At 45.5% G+C, this 22008-nt stretch overlaps 1 protein-coding gene across 2 annotated transcripts in view; it reads left to right on the top strand.

Moving 5' to 3' along the window:
• The window catches only part of FRMPD4 (FERM and PDZ domain containing 4), a 434157-nt gene that overhangs the window by 247609 nt on the left and 164540 nt on the right, over positions 1-22008 (top strand). For both annotated transcript variants that reach the window (XM_045856137.1, XM_045856138.1), the window contains exon 2: positions 20091-20207. In XM_045856137.1, the coding sequence (XP_045712093.1) occupies positions 20091-20207 (117 nt within the window). The remainder of the gene's footprint in view (positions 1-20090; positions 20208-22008) is intronic.

Here is a 22008-nt window from a genome sequence, read left to right as displayed (position 1 = left end):
GAAAATGAAGTGTGAAGATCTAAAGCTAATTTGGAAACTCAGCTAGTTTAGTCACATAGGTAACTTTTTCCGTATCATTTGCACCGTTGAATCACAATGGTGCGGGGGAGAAGAGTGCTGTGGCTGGTAGCTCTTTTAGATAAAAAGGTACCAAAACTCAAGCCCTGGCTGGCGTAGCTCGGTGCATTGAGCGTGGGCTGCGAACCAAAGTGTTGCAGGTTCAATTCCCAGTCAGAGTACATGCCTGGGTTGCAGGCCATGACTCCCAGCAACTGCACATTGATGTTTCTCTATCTCCCTCCCTTCCCTCTCTGAAAATAAATAAATAAAATCTTTTTAAAAAGTTACCAAAAATCCAGTTCTGACTGGTGTCACTCCGTGGGTCAGGAGTCTTCCAGTCAACCTTCAGGTCACCGGGTGTGCCTGCCAGGTCCTCAGTTGTGGCCGTGCGACAGACAGCACATCGATGTTTCCCTTGCACATCAATGTTCGTCTCCCTCTCTTTCTCCCTCCCTTCCTCTCTCTCTCAAAAAATAAACAAGTGTTTAAGAATCAAAGTTATCAAAATCTGTACAAGAAATCTAAGTAAAGTCATTAATAGTATAAGAGTGGGGAGAACAATGAACCAGATGGGAACCTCTCCAAGAACCCAAACCAGGTCCATAAGACAGAGGAGGAAATCGAAATGAAACATCAAGGAAATGTGGTTCTTCCTCTTGGTGCCTGTACAGCCAGAGAGAGAAAGGAGTCTGGAGGTGGCGATTGGCCCTGTTGTGCTGGGTAAGAATAAAGGATGAGGCTCAAGGAAAGAATGGGAGAAGCAAGAAAGTGGACCTATGGTGATGTAAATGATGACAGTCCACTCACTCTCTTCCGACTGAAAACACAGCTATCTGCATCCTGTCTCCTGGGAAATGGGTCCCTGCTTTGCAGCGCCTGGGAGAGATGGATGAGGTAATGTCTGCGCCAAGTGGCTTCATCTCCTTGGGCAAGGCTCCCTCTGCCAGCGCACATTCTGATCTTCGAGACTGGAGGTCTGTGAAACCCTGCCAAACGCAACAAGAGGACGCCTGCCAGAGCGAAACGTCCTAGGGCAGGAGATGAAAAAGAGATGGAAGGAAGGTTGAGCTCTTTAAAAATAGGCAAAATAAAAAAAAAGTAATTGCAAGAAAGAAATGAGAACAATTATATAAACAGAGACTGGCCCCAAGGACACATGGCCAAGATCCCATAAGCCAGTGTGGCTGGCAGCGGGAAAGAACAAAAACACATCCAAACCTTTGAGAGGTAGAATGTCAAATGCTCCAGGGGTGATCAGAGAGCTCCCAGGACTGAAGCTTCAGGTAGGCCATACTAAAAAAGAAATGAAACAGGGCAACGGACATTTCCCACAAGCCTCTGTCGTTTTGACTTCTCCATTGCCCAGAGAATATTTTTCAGACATACGATACTAGCTATCCATGTGAGAAATGCATACACAATATAATGGGCTATAAAGAGTAATTATGGGGTTTATAGCCTATTAAAGAATTTTATTACGGGTTTTTTTGGGGGAGGGGAATATAGGCATGGCTTCTTTCTTTTCTTTTTCTTTTCTTTTTTTTAAGATTTATTTATTTTTAGAGAGGGAAGGGAGGGAGAAAGAGAGAGAGAGAGAAACATCAACGTGCGGTTGCTGGGGGCTGTGGCCTGCAACCCAGGCATGAGCCCTGGCTGGGAATCGAACCTGCGACGCTTTGGTTCGCAGCCCACGCTCAATCCACTCAGCTACGCCAGCCAGGGCAGCTTCTTTCTTTTCATGTCATCCAGCTGTGCTGCAGACAAAGCTCCATTCGGCTGGCTCCTTCTTTTCACTAGAAGGAGAGTGGCCTGTACCGGGTAGTCCTGTGCGTCATGAGTGACGGGCGGCTCCTTTCCGGTGCATAGAGCAAATGGTCTTCATGGTTTCACGCTTGTGCATCGGAAATATTCATCACAGCGGTGGAGCTAACAGAGTCAGCCTGCGAATGATGATGAATTGGACAAGTGGGTTTCCGTTTAAGTTTTTTAAAAAGCCTAGGAACAAACGTATGTTTTGGAGTGGAGGCTTTCATTCAATAAACTTAGGTGTTGATTAGTTGTGCACTCGCTTCCTGCAGTATCCAAGTAAAGTAAGATCAGGTTTTGTCTGAGAAGTGCCTTGATGCAGAGAACAGGTGATTTGGGGTCTGGAGACATTGTTACAGAGGGTGATGGTCACCTCGGGTAATACCCAACACCCTTGGGCCAGTCCCACTTGCTTGCTTCTTACTGTCCGGACTCGGGAAGAGGAGAGAGCGTGTTTCTATGGGAGCTTCTTGGTGGTGTGGCAAGTTGGAGGATTTACCTTTAAAGGAGGTCACCAACCCTGCTGTAGCCAGCTCTCCTTCTGTCCCCACTGGCCTGCCTGTACCCCAACCCCTGCCCTCAGCCTGTCCCCTCCTAACAAGGTGGTTCCATATTTGTACCTGATTTAACAAGATTCCAACGTAGTTGAATACTTCTTCTCCCGTATCAGCCTTGCTTTGTCAAAACGCGTAAGCAAGTATGTATTTTGAGCTTGCTACTGGTTGATTTCATGAAGACTTTTAAGGTAATAGTGTTCACTGTGTCCTGTGAAAGATAACAAGGAAAGACTAGGACATTTTTTTAAAGATTTTATTTGTTTATTTTTAGAGAGGGAAGGGAGGGAGATAGAGAGAGAGAGAGAGAGAGAAACATCAATGTGCGGTTGCTGGAGTCCATGGCCTGCAACCCAGGCATGTGCCCTGACTGGGAATCGAACCTGTGACACTTTGGTTCGCAGCTCGCGCTCAATCCACTTAGCTACACCAGCTAGGAGGACAAACCTTTAATTGGAATATTTATATTCTAATCCTTTATCAAATCAAGATCCATTCTGTGGGGTTGAGGGAAATGTACACATTTTAAGTTATTATTAGAGCAGACCCTTCCCTGAAATGCATGATTTTTGGATGTGTCATTTTTGTTCCATGCCTAAACCGAGGAAATTAATTCTACACCTCATAGTTATTAATCTTTTTATCTAAATTGTTTCAAAGGTTTTTTTATCCTCTAAATTCATGTATAAACGTCTGATACATAATTTGGTTATGGGTAAGGTTTAAGATTTTGGGTTTTTTTTAAAGATTTTATTTATTTATTTTTTAGAGAGGGAAGGGAGGGAGAAAGAGAGAGAGAGAGAAACATCCATGTGCGGTTGCTGGGGGCCATGGCCTGCAACCCAGGCATGTGCCCTGACTGGGAATCGAACCTGCGACACTTTGGTTCGCAGCCCGTGCTCCATCCACTGAGCTACGCCAGCCAGGGCAATTTTGGTTTTTTTTTAAGTAGTTGAAAACAAAATACCATACTATATTCATAAAGATTAAATTTATTTTAAAGAGCCCCAGGCTCACCAACATCTTGGGAACTCCTTGCTCCTGTCATCTTAGGGACCACTAGGACTGGCGTGGGCTTCCAGAGCTCACAACTGCAGGAGTATGGACTCCATCCGGCTGCTCCAGTGACAGGAAACAAATGGAATGCTGAGCCTGCCAACATACAGCTGGATAAATCCGCTCACTTGGGAAGCGTTTGACTTGGTCTCTTTTTCCAGAGGCAATGACAGAGGTGCACATTTGTATTGAGTTCTTACCATTTGATGAACGTGGAGGAGGAAATTTGAAAGGAAAGAAAAAAGTTAATTGCTTACAAAATGCAATTACTGCGCCTTGTCCCTGCTGCGTTGTCCTTGGAGTCCAGCTAAGACTGTAAAATACCAGATGCGTGGGGCTGCCAAGCAGAAGGAGAATTACCCAGCCCTTCCACTAGCAAGATGGTCTCCATGCCTCCGGGTCGTTTGCTTTGGAACGAGTGGAGATGGGTGCTCGTGATCCCTGCTAGGGCTTGGAAGTCAACACTCACCCAGGATCCTAGTACTGATACCAAGTATTGTATGGCTGCAATTCATTAGGGAACCTATTGTCAAATCTCTGTCAAGCAAAATGAGTGTAAGAGCCTCATTTGTTTTGGTGCCAAAAGGATCTTTTCATCTCTGCTAATTTAGTTACAGGTATAATCAGATGCTTGCTTATTGCTGTTGGTAATTTCACTCTTAATATCACGGCTTCAGCTGTGCGGATGAAACATTCCGGAGTTCATTTTTTTTTCCAAGTGTATTCATTCAACTGAATCCTCAGGCACATCCCGATGCTGGTGGTCCCCGGCTTGGATATAATAGTGCTTGGAACTTATAAGAGAACAAGGATAAGTGTCGCAGGTTCGATTCCCAGTCAGGGCACATGCCTGGGTTGCAGGCCATGACCCCGAGCAACCGCACACTGATGTTTCTCTCTCTCTCTCTTTCTCCCTCCCTTCCCTCTCTAAAAATAAATAAATAAAATATTTTTTAAAAGGTAAAAAAAAAGAACAAGGATAGAGGGGCACTTATAAATGGAGCCCCCTGGAGTTGTGCAACTGTGTGGTCCCTGGAGAGCGAGCACGCGCACGCTCTCTCACCCGTGCGCTCTCTCCCCCTCTCTCTCTCTCTCTTCCCTTCTCTCCCTTCCTCCCTCCTTCTTCCCCCCTTTCCTCTTCCTTTAGAGAGGAGACACCATTACTGGAGGTGAGAGGCAGGCCCTTGTGAAGGAGGTAGCCCAAGAAATGGTTCTCACAGGGTGTGTAATACATCCGTAGGAATAGTTGTTTATTCTCAAATTATTTTATCTGTGATAGCTCCCTGTCATCAGCTTTGGTACTTGTGCCGTGTAAATGGGGCCAGTTGATCATTTTGTGTTGTTAAGAATTTAAACGAGTTCCTAAGAGGCTATATGCCCTCAACAAGTCCTGTGGGAGAGGAGCAGGGTTTGGGCTTCCAGAAAGTGTCCCACAGCTTCTGAGCTCTGCTCTGCTAAAGAACCAAAGCCACAGACAAAGATTGGATTATGCGTCTTGTGTACCTTCTGTGGCTTGTGAATAGGATAGCCTGAGATAGGGGCTGAACCCCCGAACCCTGCTCAGAGAAATGAGCCCTTTGACTCCCCGCCATAAGGGTGGTTATCCGCTAATGTGGGAGGGAAATGCGTTACAGCTCCATTTAGTGGGCGGTTACCCCGCTCGTGGGTTAGCAACCTGAGATGACCATGAATGTGAAGTGCTTCTGTTATTCAGCAGACAGACGTTGTGTTGTTTTCCATGTTCACATGAGTTCTGAAGGACTCTCTAGCCTTGGCCCGGGACTCCCAAGGTCAGGGTCAAGGGCAGCGTGCGTGCTGCCATCCCTCTTGGCAGATCCCTGCCAGGCCCGTGTCAGTGGCCCCACAGGCAACCGGTAAACCCTCTCGCCGCCCCTTGTGACAGCCTGGTGATCCAAGTGCGCGCCTTTGGCCACCAGAATCCTCACGGCCTGGGGGACTCATTAGAAAGAAAGGTGGCCCCACCTTAGCTACACCCCACTTTTCAGCAGTTGTTCAACTAATCGTGATGTAACAGTGTGTTAACATTGGAGAAAGCCTTGCTTGTAAGGAGCACTTTTCACTTTGAAAGGCTCTTCCACACTTTCTAATGAATGTATGATCTAGTTGATAAAAATCTCTTTCCTGGAAATATTCACGGGTGTATAGGATATCGTATTATTGTCATTTAGAGGAGAAGATGCTTAGAGCTGGTTTAAGAAAAACTTAGCTTGTCAGACACGCTTTCAATAAAACGCTTTCCCACAATCTGTAAGTCAGCCCATGTCGTTTGTAAACATCTTCCTGGCTGTGGAAATCGTTACTGCACCATTTAGAAATATCGAGAACTTACTGTCTTCTTCCTTCTTTCAGCTCATTTCTCGTCTGTGACCCGTTTTGTGGAAATACATGGTAGCTTGTGGTCCTATTTAGAAAATGATCACGTTTGGACATCCAAAGGTAGCAGAGATTCCTTGGGTGCCCTGCTGGAGCCAGGACAACTAATTTCTGGATCTTTCTCTGTGTTCAGTGATAACAGATCTATCGTGAGAGCAGAGCGAATGAGAAATCTGGATGAACTCTCAGTGGAAGCTGGGGGAGATGGACAAACACTCCGCAACCCCAATATTGTTGCTAATGCCACCATTTCTTTTGCTCTAGTTTGTATTCATTCAGCTGTTCATGGTGAATGTAATTGTACTCCAAATTGTTAGGGAAATGTGAGGCCAGTCTGGAGAACTGAAGATCAGCAAAGAAGGGAGGCTTTCTCTTTCACCTGTAGAATTTGAGCAGGACTCCAGCTCTTAGGGATTTTGTGAAGAGAGGAACCATGGTTTGTTTTCCCATGTGGAGCAAAGAGGTTGTGAACTCAGGCTTCGCATCGCCTCCTCCCCTCTCTGTTTCTGATTATACTGATCGTTCTTTGAAGTCAGAGACTTACCATCTTTCTTTCCCTGCCACAATTCTACCCATAACACTGTTCGCAATAAAAGTGTTTTTGAATGAACAAAGTAAATAATTCATTGGAGGGCAATACAGGGTGGGGATCATCTGTAAATTCACTTCCAATACCACCACAAAGTTCCCACATTATCCTTAGAGTGTGTTTTCTCCTTATAATTTCCCGTTCTTTTAAGGACAAATCAATCGGTCAATCAAATGTGATGGAAAGACCGTGAGTGATAGATACCTATTTTCGTGTCTCTGTTTATATCTTCCATTGAAGCTATTAGGACCCTTCTAGCCACACATTTTGGATGCCCTTGAAGATGTGCAGATACCGAGCAATCTAGTAAAATAATGTTTTCCCTTTTGATACTTTGGCTGGGCGTCTTAAAAATAATCTTGATTTCTGCACTTAGCCTCATGCACATGTTTTCTGCTTTCATATTAATACTTCAGGAAAATGGACAGAAGCTATAGATCTGTACCACCAATTCCGGGTTGTGACGACGAATTGAAAGAAACTTCTAGTCAAAGGAACAGGTGAACAAGGTCATGAATCCGTATGAAATGGCTGTAAATTAAAAGCCCCCAGAAATCTTCGTACAATTAGATAAAAATAAGGTATACTAGTTGGATGTGTTCTCTTTATATTATAAATAATCCGTTAAAGATTAAACAAATATAGTCTAGTTGATACAGTTTAGTGTGGTGGTGTGTTTAGGCAGACCAAAATGAGTGATGCTTCCCTGTCTTATCTTGTTAAGGATGTTGGCAGGTGTCTACACATGCTGTTCTCAGGGACCCTAACAGCAGCAGTAAAGAAAGAAGTCTAGGGCAGTCACTGACACAGCTAATGCAACTCTGCTATGCTTTTGGTTGACAATAGAACTGTTTTAGCTTGGGAAATTAATGGCCTTTGACATTTAAGAAAATGTGAACATGGCTAAAATAATGGTGGCTGTTATTAATATTAAGCATGACCTTTCTTGATATTAAAAAAATCTTCTCACATGCTGTGTGTACAAACTAGAAATTTGTATTTGAATATTGGACAGCAAGCACTAGAGGTTTTCCCTTTTGGGTATAGACTGCGTAAGTATTGCATATTCAAGACCTTATCGATGGTTTACAGATTTAAAACTTTCCATAAATATTCATGCACGCAATGGACTGAACTAGAATGTTCTATCTTTGGGTCAATGGCTGTGAAACCAGGACTCTTGTTCATTTTCCTTGAGAGGTACACTGTTATCTTGGTAGAAAAGCAGTTTTGTGAAATCTGTGTATCCGGGTCTCTTCGAATCCTGGTAGAGAATATGGCCTTCGAGCATGGGATTTGTTGAGTTGACGAAGGTGACATGTTCGAGTTTCAGGGGACCTCAGATATCATGCAGCCCAACGCCATCATTCTGTGAATAAGAAAACGGAGGGGCAGGAGTAGATATCACTTCAGCAAGGTGCCACTATGTGTCTGGGTCAGCACACTATGGCCGACGACCAAATCGATTTTACTGGAACATGGCCACAGCCTTCAGTTTACATACTGTCTGTATCTACTAGAAATACAAGCAGTAGAGTTGGGGAGAAAAACAGAGGCCCTTTGAAACTTGAGGCTGAAACTGTTTATTTTTTTTTAAAAGATGTTATTTATTTATTTTTAGAGAGGGAAGGGAGGGAGACACAGAGAGAGAGAGAGAGAAACATCATTGTGCAGTTGCTGGGGGCCGTGGCCTGCAACCCAGGCATGTGTCATGACTGGGAATCGAAGCTGCGACGCTTTGGTTCGCAGCCCGCGCTCAATCCACTGAGCTATGCCAGTCAGGGGTTACATAGACTTTTAAAACATAAGATCCTAAAAGTCATTAAGCAGGGCTAAGAAGATTTAAAAAATTATAGTCCAGGCAAACAAATACTTCATTCGGGAATCAGTAATGGTGAATGTATATGTGTGTGGCCCCAAACAAGCTATGAAAATAGAACTTTTACAGTAGATAGCTAACTCAGAAAATGTTCACATGTTTCACGTGTAGTTAATGACAGTGCTCAATGGGAAGCCAATTGGATTTGTCTTCAGTTATTGAGTAGAAATATTACGCGTCCTCTGAACAAAAGACAACTGTGAACTTCAGTGCTGCCTCGCAAGGTGATGAGTGTTCGCAGAAGTGTTTTAAGAAGGCTTTCGAAAATGAGATTAGATCATTTGGTAGATTCAGCCAATTCTGGGTTTCATTAATCCTATAATCGCTGTCAAGTTCAATGACATGATACATTTGGTGGGTCCTGTGAGTATATTCACGTTGCATATTGCAGCTGAGAGCAGAAGACTGGGCCATAGATCAAGTAGGAAAAAGCACTTAATGGTGTCTGTGGGTGAGACTGGCCTCTCTGTGGGATCATGGGAGAGGAGTACCGCCCGAATTGCCCAGCAGGGCACTCGTACCTGAGGAGTTTCAATGAGAGCTCAGGATTCTGGGAACCAGCCAGAGCGTGTATGATATTTCAGGGATAGCCTTACTCTCCGAAGGCTATGATGCTTGCCTTCCTCCGTGATAGTATCAATTCCCCGAGGGAACACACCCATCTGCTCATCAAAGCCCTGGTCCCACACAGTGACTGGCACAAAAGTCCTCGATCAAATGTTTTGATTGAGTGAATGAATGTATTGTCGTGAGGTCAGTAGGTGCTAGGAAGAGAGAGATAGATCTTAGGCGGCATTATAGCCAATGGTCAGAACTGCCCATTATAGGGTCTCTATGTCATACACAGCACTGAGCATAGAACCTTGCACAAAGGAGTTGGTGCCCAGTGATTGAAGGCCTCTCTGTAGGGGCCTGGCAGGTCCTGTGTTCACTTTATTTCCTCTCTCAGTCCAGAGTGGGCCATCTTCTCCCATCATCAGCAAAGCCCAACTCTTTAGTGTCTTTTCAGGAGATTCGTCTGCCACCTCAGGTCCTCTCTGGGAAGAGGAAGGACAAAAGGGGTGGCTAGAGGCCTGACATTCCCCAGCAAATGCGAATGAATGGTCTGTGTGGCTGTGCTCGGGGCTCCTGGCTCATCCAGCCATCTGGGGCGGGCTTTCTCCCGGGGGGCAAAACGTTCCCCTACGTAGAGACCCTTGTTCTGGCGCCTGTTGTGAGGTGGCCCTGTCGCCTGTCCGGCCTGGGTGACTCTTAGTCGGGACTCACCGGTTCCTCATCATAAAACACTTTTTGTTCTGTTTTTGTGTGTGTGTGTGTGTGTGTGTGTGTGTGTGTGTGTGTGTTTGCTTATACATTTATTCATTTATGTTCCCATTTTGAAGTGTGCTCTTCAGTAAAGCCAAGGAGTCTTTGGAGCCCTTGACCGCTATGTCCCAACTGCCCACAGTTACCACCGCTCTTGTGTCAAAGGCTTTAAGGACTTATGTGTGAGGTCAGTTAACAAACAGTGTCTGTTCCACAACTACCATTACCGACCAGGCCTTGTGGGAGCTCCGGAAGGGAAGTCATGGCTGAGTGGACTCTGTGGTGTGATTTACAAGTGTCAGCTATGATTGCTGGGTTTGGAAGGAAAAGGGGGCATCTTTTCTCAAATCTTAAATGTATGACAACTTTGCATCCTTTGTACATGATTGAATAAAGAGAAGTGATTGCCAGTTATAAAGCTCGGTTGGATACTGAATGAAAGAACAAACCTCGAGAATATTCCTGGGAGCATTGCAGAAATGTGAATACAGACTATATATTAGATAATACTGTACCGATGTTAAATTTTGAGTGTGATACAGTTTTGTAGTTTGGAAAGATAATTTGGTTTGTGTTAAGAGACACATGCTGAAGAATGTTGGGCTGAAGTGCCCTGGTGTCTGTTACTGCAAAATGATTCAAGTAAACGTTTTATACAGAGGGAGGGAGACGATGAAGGAGAAAAGGGAGACGGAACAAACAAATGTTGCAAAATAGGAACAATAGGGAAACCTAGGTCATTGTTTTTCAACCTCCACACTGTAACATTTGGGCCAGTCTCTGTGTCCAGGGGCTGCAGCGCGTTGTATAACGTGTTGCAGCATCCCTGGTCTCGACCCTCTAGAAGGCAGGAGCGCTCCACCAGCCCCAGCTGTCCCCAGACCTTGTCAAATGTCCACCAGGGAGCAAAGGCTCTCCGTGTTGAGAGCTGCTGCTCTAGGTGAACAGGGCAAGGATGGTTAGTTTGTACACTCCTTTCAAGTTTTCTGTACAATGGAGATTCCTTAAAATGAGAAGTAGGGGAAACTAGCAATCTTGGTGGGCGGGGTAATCTTGCCAGCAGAGGGGAGCCACCCTTGCCGTGTAAGCGAACCTTCATCTCAGAAATGAAAACGACTTTATATCAAGGAAACTGATCAAGGCTTAAGTTAGCATATCAGTAAGATTTAGAGTTAAATCCTTTGATTTTTTTAAAGATTTTTATTTATTTATTTTTAGAGAGAGAAGGAAGGGAGGGAGAGAGAGAGAGAGAGAGAGAGAGAGAGAGAGAGAGAGAGAGAAACATCCATGTGCGGTTGCTGGGGGTTATGGCCTGCAACCCAGGCATGTACCCTGGCTGGGAATCGAACCTGCGACACTTTGGTTCACAGCCCACACTCAATCCACTGAGCTACGCCAGCCAGGTAAATCCTTTGATTTCAGTTTGAGGCCTTGTAGTTTCATTTTGTCTTTAGAAAAACAGGAGGCTTCCAGGACCGCTGCGGGAGCCAGTTCCTGTTGCAGACAGGAGTACATTGTGGGCTACAGCATCCTTCTCTTGAAATCCTTCACTCGCCTGCTCCTTGTCATACGGTTCCTTTGGAAGGATGCGCCACATGTGAATGCTATTCATGCATCTGTTTGTTGAAACAAATGGTATTATAAAACAGTTCCTCCGTGCCAGATGCTGTACTGAATGCTGATGGAAAAAGTGGTTGCAGTTTAGGTTCTAATAACTCAGGATGCAGGCTTATAGGCCATGGGTGAACTCAGGGGTCCCGTGATGGTCACATTTATCTATGCATTCTTATCATGCAGAAAGCACAGACCTGGCAGCCATTCAACAGTGGAAGGTAATAGGAAGACTTATGTTATTGCTTCTATGTATTTAGGTCTCCCGTCCAGAAGCAAGTAATCCTATTTCTATTTGGTGCAATTTTGTGTAGCTAGGAAAGCAAGCACGACAGGACCATGTCTGTGTCCGCTGAGTGAACAAACAGTGTGCATTGCACACCTACCATTGCCAGGTACTAGAAACTCTAGGGATGTAAGATGAAAGATGCTGGTGTCCTTATAGAAATTGTAATTGGCTGAGGGATATTACAGACAAACAGAGATACTTCCAGTTCAGTGTCACAGTGCGAATGAGGAAGGCTCAATTTGCAGGGAATTATTAACAAGTCAGTGTTTATTGAGCATAAGCTATGCGCGGAATGTGGAATTTTTTAAGGTATAAACTCTCAGGAGCTTATAATCTAGGAAGAGAAGGATTAACATGGTAATTATAGAAGGTAGAGGCTACCGTGGTGTACGCAGTGGCTTCCTATAAATACAGGGGAGCAAGGGACTCATCTTAGCCCTGAATGGGGAAAGAACCCACAACCTCGATGTGTCAGGGTGATGCTCTACCCACCTGAGCTACCTGACCAGGAACACAAAGTTTTCGCATGCCTGTGGACACAGACAATTGTAAAAACTACATCATATTGGGCGCACTCTTTCTGCAACCAATTTTGTTCATTTGTTTTCTATCCATTGTCTCAGTCATCCTGGTGACAACCAGCCTCTCTTGTGAAGGTGACGTGACATTTAAAATGGAAGAACCTGTGAAAATCCTAGAACAGGGCCTGCCTAATAGCAGTGACTGAACACATATCATCTGCCTCCTTCCCCGACCCACGCGCTTACTGGCTAGAAGGCTGAGGGCTACCATTGCAATGCCTAGGGTTCAGCGCCAGTGCCGTGGTGTACCTTGGACTGTTATATTAATCCTGTTCATATTGAGCTTCTATTACACGTTGCATACTAGTCTGAGCAAGAAGAGAAAGGTGATGAAGACCTGGTCTTTGCCCTCACAGAGTGCGCGCCAGCCTTGGCATCGTGTGCGCCGACAACAGCATTCTAGTGAAAGGGGCTCGATTATTGAGGGGCCGACTGTTCCCGCTTTTAGCCCTGGAGTGCCTCTCTCGGCGTCCTTGGCCAGCCTGGCCCTTCTGCATCTGTTTCCTCCTGTACAATGCAGGGCTAATTATAATTGTCCTTCCGAATCCACTGTGTTGGAGAATCCAGTGTGCTAACGGATTCAAGTGCACTTTGCAAAAAAGCTAATGTCTAAATCAAAGCAGAGCTGCATCGGACTTGCACGGACACCCCTGTGTGCAGTGTGTGGGGACTCGACTAGATACATGTTGTCCATCTTGCAAGATGTCTTAAGTCTGTGACAGGATTGTTTACAGAGGGAGGCTAAAGTTGCTATGTCCACCTTTATGAAAGAAGCCCACTTAACCTGGAGTCAATTCTCCTAGTGATTCTCCCAGATGATCAGTTAGGAAACAAGGAATTCAGTAGGCTGGTGAGAAGTTGGTATTGAAACTCCGGAACGTATAATCGCACAACGGGTTTTATTGTGTGGGTCGCTGAACCACACAGTGAAGATGTTGAAAATAATTAGAAAAAATGGTTGACTTCGGTTATTATAATAAACATCCAAATGTCCTTCGCCATCGTTAAACTCTTGATTTATCCTTCATTTAAGCTCCACTAAAATGAATTGGTTATGCATATATTTTTGAGCGCCTGCTTTTAAGAGGCTTGGCATTAATATTCAAACCAGTTCTTGACTGCCTACTTTTCTTCCTTGACTGGGTTTTCCTGTCATCCTCATCATAATAGAAGTGAAATCTCAGAAATTGTTGGTAGGATGCCTCTTCTCGGTGGATGGCTTTGAGGTTATTTTCTTCCTATTAACGTAGCTTTCTTCACATGCCACCTGTGCTGAAAGCTGCTACTAAGGGACCATGGGATGGAACACTTACCTGTTTGACTAGGCTGAAATACTGTGGCCACTCTACTAAAGCCTTAATGGATGACGAGAGTTACGTTCTAAGATAGAACAGAATGCAACCTAATTCAGAACATGTCTGTGTAACAACGGCATGATTAACTGGAACCAGTAAGATTACACTGAGCCCTGGCCAGTGTGGCTCAGTTGGTTGGAGAGTCGTCCGGTACACCAAAAGGTTGTGTGTGCGATTCTTGGTCAGGGCACATACCTAGGTATTAGGTTTTGTTTTGATTTTTTTAATATATTCTTTTTTAAAAGATTTTATGTATTTATTTTTAGAGAGGGAAGGGAGGGAGGGGGAGAGAGAGAGAGAGAGAGAGAGAGAGAGAAACATCAATGTGCGGTTGCTGGGGGCCATGGCCTGCAACCCAGGCATGTGCCCTGACGGGGAATCGAACCTGCGATGCTTTGGTTTGCAGCCCGCGCTCAATCCACTGAGCTTCGCCAGCCAGGGCCCTAGGTATTAGGTTTGATCCCCGGTTGTGGCGTGTTCAGGAGGCACAGAAAGGATGTTTCTCTCTCACCCCAGAGTTCCTCTTTCTCTTCCTCTGTCCCTCCCTTTGTCCCTCCCTCTCCCTTCCCTCTCTCTCTCTCCTTCTAATACATAGATAGTAAAAGACTAGGTTGGTTAGTCAGTGACTCATTAGAACAAGAAACTTTGCAGGAGAGAACCCCCTCAATCCTAATGACCACACGAAGTTGGTCAGTAAAAGAAAAAAGGCTGCCACCAAACTGGGAGCTTTTTAAATTCATGCAGAACCATTTTGGGGTTTTTTCCTCACTTCCTCTCTGTTTCTGTTGCCTTAATCCGCTTGCACGTCGACCTTCAGGGTCATCTGTTTGCAGATTGTTTGAAATTAGGAGTGTTGCTAGTTTGTGGGTACTATAATCCGGCCACCATTTCGAGCAAAGTCAATGAGAAAATACTTTACATTTTATAACACCATCTGTAACACTATACAGCCCTGGGTTATTCTGAAAACAGTCTTTGTGAGTTCAAAGAAGTAAGGATGATCGAACTCGGGGTCATAGTTTGTGTTGTTGGAATTTTGTGGTGTCCGTCTGTGTCATGGATGAGTAACTGAATAGATGTGGCTTATCTGAAACGGACATGATAATCAGCTTCTCAGTACCAGTGCCCGAGGTACAGCTTCATCCTGGCCCCTGGTGGTGAACACTGCTGAGTGTTTAAGAAAGCCCAAAAGCTGAAGTCAGACTTCATTATGGTGCAGTGTTCGTGGCATATAATTCAGAGTAGCACGTAGCGTGCTTTCATCCTGGACACTCCTAAGCAGGTGCAAACCGCCAGCAGGAGCTTTGCGTAGGCTGACTCTGAGTGGGCTCTACTTTCCTCGTCCCCCATTTCCACCCCCCCCCCACCCCCCAGTACGATCTACATAAAATAGCACTCACCGCAACATGAATCTCGCTGCCAACGACATCGCTGGGCCCATTTCCCTCAAGTGAAGGAAATCTGGTGCCTCAATCGGACGTTGAGCCTCCGTGTCTTTATCTTTCCGATACATTCACTAATGAATGCCTCACCGGCATTCTGTTGTGCGGTAAGGCAGACTCTTGAGTACCCAGAAAATCCTGCACGTGGACGTGACCTTTAAAGTGTTAGGTCAAACGCAAAAGTAGCTGTTATACTATTAGAACCACTTGCAGCGCAGCATACCGTCTGTGGATGATTCTGTAGGAGTCCAGCCCTGTTCTCCTGGCTTTATAGATCTCACTGATCAGTGTAACATCGCTGGGAGCTGGGTGTGGTTTCCATTTGATGCAAAAGCTAAAACCCAGGAAAGCCAAGGATTTCACCCAAAGCCGTGCAGCTATTAAGTGGCCAACCTGGGATTTAAAGTCATTCTTTCTGATGTAAAGACATCTACTTATCATAATTAAGCTTCAAGTGGAAACGTCAAGAATGCTTTTTTTTAAAAGATTTTATTTATTTATTTATCTTTTAGAGAGAGAAGGGAGGGAGAAAGAGAGAGAAACATCACTGTGCAGTTGCTAGGGGCCGTGGCCTGCAACCCAGGCATATGCCCTGACTGGGAATCGACACTTTGGTTCGCAGCCCGCGCTCAATCCACTGAGCTATGCCAGCCAGGGAAGAATGCTTTTTTTTTTAAAGTGTATTCAGCACCAACTATAGGTTAAGCCCTGAGCTATGAATTCTATACATTTATTACTGTAGGAGCTAAGGAGGGACACCACTGTCAGTTTTTCTGGATGATTCTGTGTTCTGCGGGCTGTTCTGTGCATTGAAGGTTGGTGAGCAGCAACCCTGGCCTCCACCCAGTAGATGACAGAATTCCTGTCCCCCGTTGTTAGCCAACAATGTCTCTAGACATGGTCATTGGCAAGTGGGCCCTGGGGCAAAACCACCCCAGCCTGAGAATCAATGAGTGAGACTAATTCTAGTTTACAGATGATGAAAATAAGGCAGAAGAGAGTTCAGAGCCCGGGGCCACAAAGCTAGCAGTGTTTGAATCTGACCCGGGATCGGAACCGGGCCTCGTTTCCCCTTTCTCACACGGCATCCCTTTTTGTGACCCTGAAGTGTGTTTCCTAGGAAACTGCGGTCACCAGAGAGCCTGCAGGTCGTTTCCTAAGAGCCCACCTGTTCCTAGGTCAGGTTCTCCGTGAAGATCGTATTAAGGTTCCTGCAGTGTACCGACGGGAAGAAAAACCGTGGGTCGCTTCCGCCCGAGGGCCCAGCACAAAGAGCTCTGCAACCTTGCCTGTCCCAGTCACCGCTGTTACCGCTTCCTGCACATTAGGAAGATCTTTGATGCCCAGGACAGTTTCCATCTGTTGCAGAGAATAGATGGGTGAAGCGCAAAGTCACAAATCAGTTCAGTGAATCCTGGGGAGTTTCTGGACGGACTGAAATAGTCCTGCCGCCAATGTAGGTCGCTATTTTTAAAGCTGAGCTAAGTGTTTGAATGCGGTTCACACAGCCATGATCTCAGGTTGAAGTCACGGAACAATCAGAGTCGCAAGGAATCTCAGGGCCCGGCCTGAGACGAGGAGAAGTTGACCCTGCCTATCGGGGAGGGCACGCACAGCTGGTAGTCCTGGCTCCTGGGAAAAACTATCTAATATTTTATTCTGTTTGAGACCAGCTGAAACTCTTCAACTCCTGGTGTAACTGCGGCTCGCTGCAACACCTTCTGGCCCTTGTCTTACCGGATTGGGGAAACTCGGATGCCTGATCCTTCCACCCTTTTCTAGTTTGAGCCCAGATAAAGCCATTTAGGCTTTCCTTCCTACCCAAAGTCCCATGTCCTCTCGAGGGGGAGGCAGAGATGTGTGTAGCAGAGATTTGATAGCACATGCTACACTGTGGGCCAGGCAGCAGCCTACTAAGTCCTTTTAAAACACATGTAATATTCTTTCAAGGACATGGTCCTATGATCACAATCTTATAGAAGAGTTTTGGGCCTGAGTGGGTTAGAGAGGTTCAGTAACTTCCTCAAACTGATGAAAAAGAACCGGCAGAGCCTGGATCCAAGAGAGTTGGATTCCAACCCGGCAACCCGGTGTTTCTAGGAGTTGCGTGGGCACCAGCGTGGGGCACGGCGGCTTGGTTGCCCCTTCGCTTTGGAGCTTTGGGTTCAGTAGTCTTAGGTGCTGCCTAGTAATGTGCATTTCTAAGAAATGCCTGTGTGCTATTTGTCCTGAGACCGCAGTTGCTGCTCCAGAAGCCAGGCGGCGCTGTGCCGCCACACCCCGCTGCTGCCATCTCTTCTGTACTAGAGGGGCTTCTAAAGCCAGACAGCCAGGGACTCTGCCTTTATATGCACTGGCCCTTCGGCTGCTCTTACAGTGGACACTTGTTTGCCTTCGGGTAGAAAACTGTTTCAGCAGTAATGGGATGGGAGGTATTTGGGAGTGGTGGGGAGTTTGGTGCAGCCACAGAGGTGGGAGTTGGAAAAGCAGGTTCCTGGAGCATCTTCCCAGTTGAGAATAAACAACCAGCGCCCAAGGCTGGATATCGTTGGGGTGGACTTCCAGTAACCACACGGCACAGAGACGGCAGCCAAATCCCTCCACAATTATGACCCGCATCCTTGCCTTTTCTCCAGACTGTTATGGATAGATGTATGCAAAGACTTACCTTTCATCTCGCGCTTTTAATTCCCTACTCTTTACTCATGCCTTTGTGACCTGTGCATTTTATGTCAACACAGGAACAGACAGATACATAGTCATGTCTTAGTTTAATTAGTGATGTCCTTTCACCTAAATTAACTCAATTAGTGTTTGAGGATTTTTCCAGGTGTAGTTCTTCACTTGGTGTTTTATGACAAGAGAATTTATGGGAGTCTGGCCTGATGGCTCAGTTGCTTGGAGCGTTGTCCCATCCACAGAACATTCTCAGATTCCATCCCTGGTGAGGGCACGTGTCTAAATTCTGAGTTCGATCCCCAGTCCAGGTGCATACAGGAGGAAACAGATCGATGCTTCCATCTTACATTGATGTTTCTCTGCCTGTCTCTCTCTCTCTCTCTCTCTCTGAATTAATAAACATATCATCCAGTGAGGATTTTAAAAAAGATTTATTGGAAAACAACGTTCTGGACTGTTGTTTCCTCCTCCCTGAACATACCGTCCAGGACAGAATGTCATTCGCAATAAAATTCAGGTTTCCTCGAGCTCATTATTACAATTACAGTATTTTACACGTCAATTACACAAGGAAGCCTGTGTCTTTCTTTCTGTGATTTTTAGACTTCAGGGGCCAGGGGAAACAATGGAAGAAAGGGAAAGAAAAGAGAAAAGGCAGTGTGCTGTATTTGCTTTTAAGAAGTTACCCCCTCTGGAAAAGGTTAATATTCTGATACAGCACGTAATTTAGTAAATGCGGAATCAGTGGTTGCATTCTCTACCTAGGCCTCCTTTCTCTTTCAAGAGTATTCTTGGTGTCACCCCATACTGTACTAATGGTGTCACAAAGCTGTAATAACAGAATATACTGTATTCATATCTCTAAGGGCTGGGGGTTTTTGGTCCCACCTTCGAAAGCGTTCCCAGTGGGCTCTCAGCGAGTGTCGCAAAATTGGTGGTTTGGGGTGGTGGCTCAGCGTGGAAACTCGTGTGTTCTCTCCCTGCGGGGAAGTAGCACATTTTGTTAAAAAACCACCCGAGGAAATTGCTACTGCTGAGTTTTGCAGGAAGGAGAGGAACAAAAAAAAAAAAAAACTCTTGCCACGTCTTTGTTTTTGGAACCGTCAAAAGACAAGAAATAATCCTATGGTAGCATTCAAAATTTGCCAGACCTGTACTAAGTGTGTGAACTCTTGTTCACCACGCTTTAGGACGGACACGTGAAAACCGGAAGGAAGTTGAAGAAAAGCTTGGGAGGTGGTTAAAATTATGCCAAATAGTCTCTCTGGAAAACTTACAGGAAATGGGCTTCTTTCTCCTGAGGACGTTTTGGGTCCCTGACAGATGTATGAGTTGGATGCGGGTTTGGGGTGAGTTTCCCTGCCCCACGGGGAATTAAGTCCCCCCCCTCCTCAGAACCAGGTGGACACTCCTGTTTTGGGTGTTGGCTGCATGAGATCTACAAGGCATATTTGTGTAAGCTGTGAATGCTGTGCCTGTCGTAGGAGTCAGGGTCCGCGCGCTACTGAGATGCTGATGGTGAGGTGCTTGAAATACCATCCCTGCTGTTGCCCACACTGTCTGGTGCCAGACTGCAGTTGGGAACTGTCCGCAGGCTCCTGCAGACTCTCTAGTGAGTAACTTCACCTGGAGCAGAAGGCGAAATAATGAGGAATGTTGGCGAATCATACATGGTATCGCTTGTTTCTTTTCCACTGTTCATCTCGGAAGGAGTCTTGGATATTCACAGGCTAGTGGAAATTCTACAGGTCCCAGGGAGCAGTGAACTGACCAGGACTTGGTGGTGTTGCTTAAACTGGGCTCAAGCCACGGTTAGGGAATGTGGCTGGGCAGCGCTGCCCATCACAACATTTTGTCATGTGGAGTCACTTCCCCTTTCCTGTTCATCTTGGAAAAGCACTCTTCTAGAAACTTCTCTATGACCTATCCTTTCATTTTGCTGACAAGTCAGATAAGATTTGGATTTTTGTTGCAGATTCATCTGGAAGTTTGTCTAAGGTGTTATGGCTTACCTTGAGTTGCAGTATGGCTAGTACGTGTGGAAATTTTGTCTTTGGTCTGAATAGTTCAGGGTATTGGACCCGAAGACCCATTAATGTCGTTTATTTTTACATGTGTATTGCTATTGTGGTGTGATATCCCAGTGTCTGGTCTCAGGAATGCGTACTTAATGGAAAGTGTGCAAAACTTTTGTTCAGAACTGGCTTGTGTGTCCTCTAAGAAACTAGATCTTCCTGGGACATTCGTTGTTTCCTCATCCGCAAAATGGAGTCAGTACATTTCCCTCATAGGGCATCTGGTAAACACTAAGCCAAATACTATGAAGCAAAATTCCGAGCTTGCACCTGTCACAAACGATTCATTTCATCAGCTCAGGATACATACAGCCCACCGTGGAGAGGAGCAAGTGCTGGGCCCCTTCTGGTGCGTCTCAGAAGAAATGTTCGGGAGTCTGGTGTAATGATGCTTTTGTTTCATTTTTTTTTCTAGCCACAGGACCAAGTCTTCAGGCTGGCCCCCTCCCTCTGGAACCTGGGGCTTGAACCAGGTTGCGCCCTATGGATGGGAGATGACGTCGAACCGGGATGGCCGCGACTGCTTCATCAGGTAGGTTGAGCCTGACATGACCATCAAATCTTTGGGTGTTTGGATGTCGCTGTGTTGACCCTTTACTCAGGAGGACTAACATATGTATATTGTGTACTTATGACCATCTGGAGGCCATGGCACCATGAAACTGATTTCCCGTATTTACTGTATCTTGTGACATGTAGTCGCTTTGTTCTTGGACAGGTACATTCTTAGAGTGACAGTCCCCAAGGCAGCCCTGGGGGGTGCTCATTGTCTGATGCTCACACAAAAGTTTGGCATGAGGAGTACCACCCACAATACTTTCTAGAAATACTCGAGACAGAAATGTTACTAACTCACCTGTAACTAGAAAAATCAGCTCAAGGAATTATGTGCATTATGGATTGTGTCATAAGTTTGTCACACTGACATTGACTAAGGTTTTGATTTTGCTGGTGCTTTTTTTTAAAGATGTTTTTTACTTTTTTGACAGAGCAGGGAAGGGAGAGAAAGAGAGGGAGAGAAACATCAATGTGTGGTTGCCTCTCATGTGCCCCCTCTACCAGGGGCCTTGCCCGCACCCCAGGCATGTGCCCTGACTAGAATCAAACCAGTGACCCTTTGATTCGCAGGCTGGCCCTCAATCCACTGAGCCACACCAGCCAGGGCAGTGGTGCTTTGAAAAAAAATGTGGATATATATATATATATATATATAACAGAAAATTTCCCATTTTAACTCCTTCTTAGTTGTACAATTTAGTGACATTAAGTATTTTCACAGTGTGGTACAGTTATCACCACTACCCATTCCCAGAACTTTTTCATCGTCCCCAACAGGAACTTCCTTTTCCTCCTGTTCACAGCTCGCTGGTAAGCTCTGTTCGACTTCCTGGCATTATGAATCTACCTATTCTAGGTACCTCACTTAAGTTATATCATGCAGTATTTTCCTTTTCTATGGGACTTGTTTCACTTAGTATAATATCCTCAAGGTTCATCCATGTGTAGCACATACCAAAATTTCATTCCTTTTTTCAAATTGAATAATACTCCATTGTGTGGGTGCATACCACATGTGCTTATCCATGTATCTGCCAATGGATAGTGAGGTTACCTGTACCTTCGGGCTTTATGAACGGTGCTTCTGTAAATAATTGGTGTGCCTGTATCTGTGTGTGTCCTTGTTTTCCACTGTCTTGGGCATCTAATTGGGAGCGGACTTGCTGGATCATAGGGTACTTCTGGGCTTACCTTTCTGAGTACCCACCAAACTTTTCCCTCGTGCTCTGGTGCTGTGCAGTTGTATGAGAAGAATGTTTATGTGACACCTCTCAAAAGAGTAAGGGTCAGCCCTGCTTTCTTCTCCACCCTAAGTGAAATTCTTTTATTTTTAAGATTTTTAAAAATTTATTTATTTTTAGAGAGGGAAGGGAGGGAGGGAGAGAGAGAGAGAGAGAGAGAGAGAGAGAGAGAGAGAGAGAGAGAGACATCAATGTGCAGTTGCTGGGGACCGTGGCCTGCAACCCAGGCATGTGCCCTGACTGGGAATCGAACCTGCGACACTTTGGTTCGCAGCCTGCGCTCAATCCACTGAGCTATGCCAACCAGGGCAGAAAGGTATTTTTATATTATACTGTGCCCTGTATTTTGGAACACGGTCATGAACTTATGTCATTGACCCAGTTATGGTATCATAGATGCTTTGCGTCAAAACAGAAGAAAACTGCCCTGACTGATGTGGCTCAGGTGATCTGTCTTCATCCTAAAGTGATGGGTCGCTGGTTTGATTTCCAGTCAGGGCGCTTGCCTGGTTACAAGTTCAGTCCCCAGTTGGG

Source organism: Phyllostomus hastatus, unplaced genomic scaffold (genome assembly GCF_019186645.2).
Source record: "Phyllostomus hastatus isolate PE091 unplaced genomic scaffold, TTU_PhHast_1.1 phas_scaffold_12, whole genome shotgun sequence".
Classification (NCBI taxonomy): Eukaryota; Metazoa; Chordata; class Mammalia; order Chiroptera; family Phyllostomidae; genus Phyllostomus; species Phyllostomus hastatus.
Note: the sequence above shows the minus strand (reverse complement) of the source record. Positions and strands in the feature narration are given on the sequence as shown.